Raw genomic sequence first — 10,999 nt, 5'->3', positions numbered from 1 at the left:
CTACTCGTCTTCTGCTAACAAATGGTAAACCGTTCCGATGGAGGGTGTCAGCTTCATAGCAAGTACTTGTGTTCTGATGACTGCGAAATCTTTGTCCAAACCCATCAAGAACTCGTAAGTCCTTTCCTTCTCTCTCAACTCATTCAGTTGTTTTGAAATTCCAGAATTACAACCTTCATAGGTGAATCGTGGCGTGGGAAGTACCATCTGCAATTCATCCCAAATTGATCTTAGTTTAGTGTAGTAATTCGACACAGAGCTCCCATCGTGTCTCGTTACATAGAGTGTTTTCTTTAACTCGTAAGCACGAGTTACACCTTCTTTTGCGAATCGCTCTTCAAGGTATGACCAGATCTCAGAGGAGGTGTTCGCATATCGAACACTTGTTCTTATCTCCCTCTCCATCGCTGTGGTTAACCACCCTTTTATCATAGCATCGGCTCGAACCCATGCCTTGTACGTGGGTGATGTTGACTTAGGCTTCTTTACCGTTCCATCTATTAATCCAATCTTGTTTTTCGCCAAGAGAAAATTTGTCAGGTCCTGTTTCCATTAGTTGTAATTGTTGTCGTTCAACAAGTCACTCACTTGAACTTGTTTGGGATAATCCGATGGATGAATGTAGAATAGCGAAGTGGTATCAATTCCCTCATCGCTTTTCTTGCCGGATCCTTCTGGTATATCTCCCGCCATGCTCGCCGAAGATTGTTATTGTCCCCTGAAAACGACCCGTTCTGATACCATAAAGAATTAGTATAAGCTGACTTTAATTGGTATTCATTATCTCATTCTCAGGTTACAAACAAAGATTACATATATAGTCTGATCACAAAAAGCTAACTACCAATTACTAACAAATAGGATATCTATCTAAATAAAGATAAGAACTAAATAAACCATGCTAATCTAATAACCGGATAATCACCAAATCCTTTAATATATATATATATATATATATATATATATATATATTCTACTATCATTCATTTTTATATACATATATGAGTGAAGACATCATTTTGTTAAAGTTTGGCGGTAAGTACAAGTCTTGGAGCCATGACGCGCCATTGCGAAGCAATGACGAGCTTTTTAACAAAACCTATTACTAATATCTAAATATTTTGATTAATTTTAATTATTTTTGTTTTACTTTAGAAACTATCAAACTTAACGCCACTAATTTAAATACTTTGTTATTTCCATAAAAAAAATAGTATTCATTTATCATAAATAAAAGATAAAACATAGTTTATTTTGCTAACATCAAAAGTATATTATCATTCATTGCAATCTGTAATTAAAACTGGTCTATAAGACGTCCAAACATCACTGCATCTTACTCATACATACTTTTGCCTTCAATTGAATTTTGTTCATAAACTAAATACCAACTACAAAACATATATACAAATCATTTCCACTATGATTGTAACGCATTAAATTATATATATATATATATATATATATATATATATATATATATATATATATATATATATATATATATATATATACAAACGAACAAAACTTCAAAAAATAAATAAAAAGCAACATTAAATAATATATTCAAACTAAATGTCAAAGAAAAAATGTTTTAAATCAATAAAAATAAATAAATACAACAATAAAAAATAATAATATGATTTTAAATAATTAATAAGTAAATAAAATAATTTTATACCTAATCTATATTAATCTTATTAAAACAATTAATGATTAGCGGTTTGATGTGAGAATGAAATGATGAGCAAGGTATTTTTAAATATTTTTAGTTTTTTTTTATTAAGATGACTATTTCTATAATTTACCATTTTATTTGGTTTTGAATGAAATGTTATTTTAATTTTTTGTTTTCTATTTTTAATTACTTTTTAACATTTTTAATCTGTTATTTATTTATTTTATTTAATAATGGTTTAGGGGAGTAAAAAAAGCTAGGAAATATGATTTCCATGTGCTCAGTGTGGATGGAGTGGAGACGGGTTGACCTCCGACTTGGCTGTGGTACCGACCGCTACACGACTTTTGTCCGGTGCAAAAGATTTTTAAGCCGATTTGGGTTAATGGAACTCTTGCTCTTTTTTTCTCAATCTTTCTCTTGAATGGTGCTAAACGACTACAAAAGACATTTTTTTAGCCTAATTATTTTCTACATCTCAACGTCTTTACATTTCACACCTACTTTCATAACTCTCTCAAATTTTAACCTATTCCATTCCAAATGGATTTTAGCCGTGACAAATCAGAAAACATGGGTTCAAACCATAGACAAATTTATGGAAGTAATTTGCAAGAATTTTCAAATTCCATTCTTAAAACCCAATTCCCACAATACCCACAACATTAGTATTCTGAATTTCCTATGCAAACATTCTTATAGTAGTTTTCTCTCTCAAGATCAACCAAGTTTTAATTCATTCGAACAAATGATAATTGTCAAACCCATGGAGAATAAGACAACGAAAGCAAGGAAACCCAATCCTCCCTCCAAGCCCAAGCAAATATAGATGAAGAACCCCAAATGTGGCCCAACCCTCATCGTGTTTTACATAACTATAAAATTGAAGAAAATGATTTGAAAAAGAAGTCACATTAATCATAACTTTTATTGACATTTCGGAAGACTTGGAAACTGGAAATTAACAAACAACTGAGTCATTTTGAAAATTTTAAAATGCAAATGTCGGTTCGAATCATATTGTCCATTAACTGAATTCCAAATGAAAGGATATGTTGGCAAATAATAATAAGTTGAACCGTATCTACAACGAGATGACCAATCGCGCAAGTGGAAAATTGGAAATATATATATTTTGTAGTCTACACAAAGTGAGTATAAAAACACAACAAATATAAGCTTTTCCTCATAAGACAAGATGAGACATTATTAAAGAGAACATGAAATAGGGTGTCATGCCTTTAATAGATGTTAGTTTCCAACCAACCAAAAAGACAAAAACATATGAGTCAAACATATACACAACCTCTTTGGATTCCCAATTTTCATCTAAATTCAACGCAGCTGACGGGGACTTACATGTTGAAGAACCGTAAAGATCTCAACGAAAAAGAAGAAAGCGATATACTGGTCCTTTCTTTTCTATACGCATGTATAAAATACCACACATAAATCTATGAAAAACAATAGCTTATTGTTTGTAAAATTTATAAGCATGTACAAAATACCATATATAAATCAACATAGAAACAATAAACTTTGTCACGCTTATAATTATACCAAAACAATTGCCGTTTATAAGTACGCAAACATAATTGTAAAAATTCTTGAAAATGAAAACATAGTCCCTTCTTCTTTAGGGAAAAACAACCCAATAACACATCATTATCATGTTCATATGTTCATGGATCTGCATGCATGAATCAGCTTAATTTGATCTCATCTGTATACTTTATTATATAAGATTAAAAATGCATTCATGAAACCCATTAACATTAATTTAATTTTGGTCAACATCTCATATGATTTGTTTGTTAATTTGCAATCATTCAAACCAAAGAATATACATATTAAATAAGTTGGTCAAAACACAAAAATAGTTAAAGTAGGTTCAAAATTAATTTAGTTGGGATTATTAATTATTGAAAGATGAGTAAGTAAGTATTAAGAATAGTTTATTTTATTTAATTATGATGATAATTAAGGTGCACATGTTAGTTAGGTGATGCAATGTTGGTGACTTAGCTAGGGTAAAATATTTAACCAACATTTGCTCGAGTATTAAAAGCCTTTGAAATCCAAGTCAAATGCGGCCAAGACTCGAAGCCAAGTGTTCATCAAGCCTTTTGATCAATTAATTTTATGTGGGCAAAATGAATTCTTTTTAATAAATGAAATTATCATACATGACTTGTAATTAACCATATATACTGAATATGTTTATCAAGAAGTCGAGTGAGAGGACAACAGAAAGCATAGGAACGACAAGACATCAAGTCGGTGAAGGAGTGAATCGAGGTTAATTATAAGCAAAGTAGCAAGCTCAACACTTAAACAATTTTCGTTGAAAACAAAATCTATAAACTCCTAGTTTATATATAGAATCCAGGGTCCTTTTATTACATCATATCAACAAATGAATAGAAGGTAAATATGCATACACAACTAGTATGGACTTCTAATGATTTCTTATAACATAGTTATGCTTATTATTTCATTCAGTACATCACATCAACATATAAATAGAAGGTAAATATGCAGACACAACTAGTAAGGAGTAAGGACTTGTAAATTCTAATGCTTTCTTGTAACACATTTTCGCTTATTATCCATTAATTATACCGATCAAGGAAACCCAACTTTCTTTGTTCATTGTAATATTTAATATAAATCAATTTGAATTACCTTTAAGAACCCTACAAAGACTCCGACTGTTCTCACCAAAATTTCATGTGGTCTCATGTGTTTCCTCTCTCTTATTGTAGTCAAACTTTGTTACATTACATAGACTCAGAATCTCAACTATGTCATGTTCTTATTATTCTTTCACATATTATATATATATATATATATATATATATATATATATATATATATATATATATATATATATATATATATATATATATATATATTCAATTTGCACTATGATTATGTTGACAGTTAATATAGTTGATTAGGTGGTTGTTTTATTATTTGGTTATTAATTTAATATTTTTAGAATAAAATCTACTAATTAACAATTAATAGATATAATAAAGATTCATTGCATAACTTGCTATATTGCTTTCCCAATTAAAAGAAAGATTCTCTCTTTTTTTTTTTCACTAAATTTGTAGAAATTGACATTGTGGTTTCTAAAACTCACAATTTTAATATAAATACTTATTATATTATAATGCATGTGATATTTTGGTTTATTTTGTTGTATGTTAGTATTTTCAGTTAAATCTAAATTTTGACATATTTTTTTAAGCGGCCAATTTATTTTTGGACCAAAATATACCATAAAATTCATGTAAATTTACTCATCTACACAACTAGGCACACACACATTTATTAACACGGGACAACGTTATAAAATAACTTAACAATAATATTTTATTTGTTTTTTAAGTCATTAAAATTTTAACTATATCCAACTAACCAACAATTCTTTTTCGGTTTTATTATACCACTAGGTGTGAGACCCGCGTACTACATAAGTTGATTAAAATAAAAATAAAATATCAAAATGTAAATATTAAAACATCAACAGTGTGTTTTAACTCAAAATTAATGATACACTCATCACGTCGTACTATAAAATATAAATTTTATTATAAAAAAACTATAGTCATACACCGGTGTTTTATTTAAAATATTTATAATGAAATAATTTAGTTTGCTAATAACTTCTATTATTTTATTATACTAAAAAAGATGTGTAAAAATTTTTTTATTTGGAAAATAAAAAAACAAAAAACACAAAATCTAAGAAAAATATCAAAAAAAAGTATGTTAGTAGCATAATTTTAAATCCATATAACATATATATATATATATATATATATATATATATATATATATATATATATACACTATAAAGTTTTTGAAAAAATAGAATATATTTGAATTTGAATGTCAAATAGAATATATCTTGAGCGCTTTAGCTACTTGGGGGGACTGAAGACGGTATCGCCAAGCTAATTAAAAACTTAGTTGACAATGCAAGACTGGAGCAACAAGATAAAAAAGAAGAGTACATTCAGGAGAAAAGAACATCGGGCAGCACCAATGTCAGACAATGTCTTCGTAAGGTTGCTGATGGACATTTTACAGCAGCGGTGAAAGTTTTATGTTCTTCGGGGGTTGCTCCATTTGGGGGTGATACCACGAAGGCATTGGAGGATAAGCATCCATACAAGCCACCGCCTTCCATGCGCAACACCGTATTTTCAGAACCTCCCCTAGTTGTGGATGTTGACAATGTCCTTGGGGGAATTAAATCCTTCCCTAAAGGTACCTCGTGTGGGAGGGACGGGTTGAGAGCTCAACACATTTTATATGCCCTTTGTGGAGAAGGTCCGGCTATAACCAAAGACCTCTTGTGTGCTATTACTTTTGTGGTTAATCTATGGCTAGGGGGAAGATGCCCTTCGAGCTTGGAAAAATTTGTTGCCTCTGCTCCTTTCACGCCGCTCTTAAAACCAGACAAGGGAATACGACCTATTGCAGTAGGTACTATATGGAGACGTTTGGTTTCCAAGTTGGCCATGAAAGGGGTTGGTAAAGAAATGGCCAAATATCTCAATGATTTTCAGTTCGGAGTCGGGGTGTCGGGTGGCGCTGAGGCCATTTTACATAGCGCCAATAGGTTGTTGAGTGAGCGCCACGATGACAAATCCGCATTACTTCATGAGGTCAGATTGAGGTGTCCCTCTATTTCCTTGTTGGTAGAATTCCTATATGGTCAAGCAGCAAGGTTATATCTAGGCAACACACATATCAGGTCTTCTACTGGGGTTCAACAAGGAGACCCCTTGGGACCACTTCTCTTTGCCATTGTGTTGCACCCGCTCTTTCATAAGATTAGAGACAATTGCAAGCTTCTTCTCCATGCATGGTACTTGGATGATGGCACACTTATCGAAGATTCGGAGGAGGTGGCCAAAGCATTGGACATCATTACGGTGACTGGCCCAAAATTGGGCCTTCAGCTGAATATCAAGAAAATCGAGCTCTTTTGGCCCTCGTGTGATGGTAGGAAATTACAGGAGGGGCTATTTCCGGCGGACATCGAGAGGCCGCCTTTGGGGGTGAAACTTCTTGGGGGAGCTGTTAGTAGAGATGCTAGTTTCATTCGCAACCTAGCCATAAAAAGAGCCGAAAACGCTATGAATTTGATGCGCCTTCTTCCACAATTGTCTGACCCCCAGAGTGAGCTCCTTCTTCTTCGATCTTGTATGGGTATTGCTAAGCTTTTCTTTGGGTTGAGGACGTGCCAACTCGTTCACATGGAGGAGGCGGCAATATTCTTTGACAATGGATTGCGCGGGGCGATTGAGGACATTGTGGTTTGTGGGGGCCCTTTCTTTGATGACATACAATGGCGAATTGCTTCCTTACCCATTAGGTTTGGGGGTTTGGGTTTATACTCGGCAGTAGAGGCTACCTCCTATGCTTTTGTTGCCTCAAGGGCCCAATCTTGGGTATTGCAAGATCACATCTTACGGGATAGCGTATACATGGTATGGATTCTGATTATGTTTGTGCCTTAGCATCCCTTCGTAACAAGCTTCCAGATTTTGACCTTAACAATTTTACTACTAAAGACACCGCCCCCCCTAAATCCCAGAATACACTGGCGAGTGCTTTTTTTCGTAAAATTATCCAAGATATGGAAGTGCAACATGACGGCTCAGCAGAAAGCGATTTTCCAGTGCTTACGTGCACCACATGCTCAAGATTTTCTTCTGGCTATCCCTATAGATGGGCTTGGCCAACACATGTCTCCCGTGGAGTATCGTACTATTCTCAAATATTGACTCATGATTCCCATTTTCCCAACTGACGAGATATGTCCTATGTGTCGTAAGACATGTTTGGACTCTTTTGGGGAGCATGCAGTTCACTGTAAAGAACTCCCGGGGTTCAAATACATGCACGATATGGTTAGAGATGTCTTGTTTGACATATTTAAGCGTGTCGGGGTTTCCGCTAAGAAAGAGGCACCTGCTAATTTTTTGACTGACCCGACAGAAGGAAGGTCAACTCTCAGACCGGCTGACATTTTGATTTTTGGATGGGTCGGAGGGAAACACGCATGTGTGGATCTTACAGGGGTATCCCCTCTCGTGGGCCTGATGGTTGGGGGTTTCACAGCGGGACATGCTGCTTTAAAAGCAGCCACATGCAAAGTCACCAAACATGAGAGATCATGCCTGGAAAATCAACACGTGTTCATACCATTTGCATTTGATACGTTTGGTTTCCTCGCACCGGATGCGGTAGAGCTTCTTAAAAGAGTACAACGAATCATGCATAGTAATGTTATATCCCCTAGATATTCAGATGTAGTCTTTAAAAGAATTAGCTTTACCATTCAAAAAGGCTTAGCGATACAGCTTGTTGCCCGTTTGCCATCTCACTCATTGTACGATGACAATTAATCGGAAATTTCTTCTTTTTTTTTTTTTAAAAAAAAAATGTCAAATAGTAGCATAATTTTAGGCTGATAATATCGAATAAGAAAAATAAACGAAAGATTGATTTAAATGGTCTTAAATGTAGGAATTGAAATTCGAAAGGAACGTGTATTCTTAAATCCTTATAAATACATAATTAGGTGACATTTTTAAATACATATGATAAATACAAGAAAATGACATGTAAATTTATTAAATTCAAAAACACGATAAAATGCCAAATATCTTATTTCATGACAAAGTTGCATGTCACAAAAAAAAAGTTTTATTAAGATCAACTTTGTCTTTTCTAGGCATAACCCATTCTCTTCTTATGTGACTCCACATCACTATGTCCACATAATCAATGATATAATAGAAAAAAAAAGTTTGTTGGTAAACTAAAAATTTAGTGACTCAAAGAACATATAAAATATCATTGCTTTGTCATTTTATATCAATTTTTATTTAAGCAAACAATTGGATATAAAAAGATCACATCTTTATCATCAAGAAACATTTTTGCTGGTTTGTAACTAACATAAGATTTAAAAAGAAACTAACAAACATAGTGTACGCAACATACAAAGTCGTAACCTTTAGATTATTATGACAAAGTTTAATCATGTGAATATCTTTTTTTAATAAACTTTGGTATTGTGGGTAGACCTGACAAAACATGACACGACACGAAAACCCGACACAAAATTAGTGGGTTAAGGTCATTGATTTCGACACGTTTATGTAAACAGGTTGACACGACATGACACGATAATTAAACGGGTAAGGTTAGGGTCAAGACTTTCAACTCGAATATGACTCGAAAATGACCCGTTTAATTATATATTATTTATTATAAATTTCATATTTTTATAAATATATTATATGTTATAGACTTATAGTGGGCCAAACTCAAGACTTAAAAGTAATATTCAAAATTTCAAAGTTACTTAATTTTAGTCATCCTCACCATTATACCTTTGCTTTCCAACTTTAACTCTTTTTATTTTTCCTTCTAAACTTACTTTAACTCTTTTTATTTTTCCTTAACCCGAAACCCGATACAAAAATAAACGAGTTGACACGGCACAACACGATAATTAAACGGGTCGGGGTATGGTCAAACCTTTTCAACCCGTTTAATGTCTTGACATGACACGACATGTTTGCTAGGTCTAATTGTGGGTATCAAAGTTGGTGATACACTTAGTAGAAATTAGCGCTTTAAAGATATATTTACAAACTTCATATCTACGGTTAATGATTTTTAAGAAGACATATCTACGGTTTGCATGTAAGAGTTTACGCCAAAGGCGTGCTCCAAAATGCCCATTTTCAGTTTTTCACCATATTTATCCTTTTACAAACCTTAATAGTTTTCTTATATTCACAATGTTTTTAATGCCAACAACGTCTCCAAATTGTTCATTGTATGGTTTTGCATACATTTAGTCTTTCTGCCAGTAACTTGTATATACATTTAGTCTTTCTGCCAGTAACTTGTACCATACAAGCTTTTTAATATTTGGGATAATGACTTAAAAGGGTAATATATTTTTCGATTTGTACATATTTGGTCACTGAATAATTTTTTCATTCACATTTACCCCTTCAACTTGTTAAACTGTACACATTCAGTCCTTATGAATGGTTACTCCAGGTTAGCCGGTTAAAATAATATAATAGGGTAATATATTTCTCATTTTGTACACATTTGGTCCTTAATATTTTTGTACACATTTAGTCCTTAATATTTTTTTTGTTTCAAAATAAATCATTTTTGTTTTTGTACTCATTCAATATTTATGAATAATTTCTTTAGTTTTTTCTCACGACATCTTATGTAGGACAATCATTGATGAAGTGTGTGGGATTGTTGATATTTATGTGTAACGACTCATTTTCACAACAAAAAATTTTCATTTTTAAATAAGGTAAAAGTCCCTAATTATAAATCCATTATTAAGAAAAACCGTTTATTCCAAAATACATTTATCGAAAATCAGAGTAATATAAGAAACACGGAATCCTCACTACTGTTGATGAGTGTGTACAGTCATGTCTTCGCCTTCCTACGATCAACGATAGAACCTGAAAACATAAACAACCGATAAACACAAAGTTTAGTGAGTTTCTCCCAAAATATTCGATACAACAAATGTATTATCATGCATAACAGACCTATACTCATCAGATTGGAATATCTTGGTCCAATTAGTCATCAGACTGAAATGCCAACAAGCAACGGGTCCAATCAGTCATCGGACTGGAATACCAAGGGTTTGTCGGCATGTCGCCTTAACCCAACCGCTCTTCTCGAGCCTACGTGCAACGGCTTACAGCCGGCCCACATTAGGTATCTTGGCCTACAACATATAGCAGGACCACATCAACCTATCCCACCACCATATGGCTATTCCACGTAAGACGTCGTGAGAAAAAACTAAAGAAATCATTCAAAAGTACTGAATGAGTACAAAAACAAAAATGATTTATTTTGCAACAAAAAAAATATTAAGGACTAAATGTGTACAAAAATATGAAGGACTAAATGTATACAAAGTGAGAAATATATTACCCTATTAAGTCATTTTTACCGGCTAACCTGGAGTAGCCGGTCATAAGGACTAAATGTGTACAGTTTAACAAGTTGAAGGGGTAAATGTGTACGAAAAAAAAATTCAGTGACTAAATGTGTACAAATCAAAAAATATATTACCCTTTTAAGTCATTATCCCTTAATATTTAATGTAACGCCCCGTTCTTGAAATATCTAATTTTGGGTTCCCGAGAGCAAGAGTAAGGGCGTTTCGGTCCTTGATGTGGATATAGAGTTTGGCAAGAACGGCTTATGATAGAGGAGAGGTTGTAAATT

General features: G+C 33.1%; 1 protein-coding gene across 1 annotated transcript; it reads right to left on the bottom strand.

The window, feature by feature from the left end:
• LOC145051103 (uncharacterized) lies at positions 1-693 on the bottom strand. Its single transcript, XM_078999239.1, has 2 exons — positions 589-693; positions 1-543 (listed from the first exon to the last, which is right to left on the bottom strand). Exons 1-2 carry the CDS (start codon positions 691-693, stop codon positions 1-3), a joined length of 648 nt encoding a protein of 215 aa, XP_078855365.1.
• Between the last annotated feature and the right edge of the window lie 10,306 nt (positions 694-10,999).

Source organism: Lactuca serriola, chromosome 5 (assembly GCF_051521515.1).
Source record: "Lactuca serriola cultivar US96UC23 chromosome 5, Lser_US96UC23_V15, whole genome shotgun sequence".
Classification (NCBI taxonomy): domain Eukaryota; kingdom Viridiplantae; phylum Streptophyta; class Magnoliopsida; order Asterales; family Asteraceae; genus Lactuca; species Lactuca serriola.
The sequence above is the reverse complement of the archived record's forward strand: the minus strand, read 5'-3'. Positions and strand labels throughout refer to the sequence as shown.

Excerpts from the sequence above, each read along its gene's own strand:
- LOC145051103 (XM_078999239.1), bottom strand. The coding sequence starts at position 693 with ATGGCGGGAGATATACCAGAAGGATCCGGCAAGAAAAGCGATGAGGGA. Across the intron at positions 544-588 it reads ATTATCCCAAACAAGTTCAA|GACCTGACAAATTTTCTCTT; the intron begins GTGAGTGACTTG and ends TAATGGAAACAG.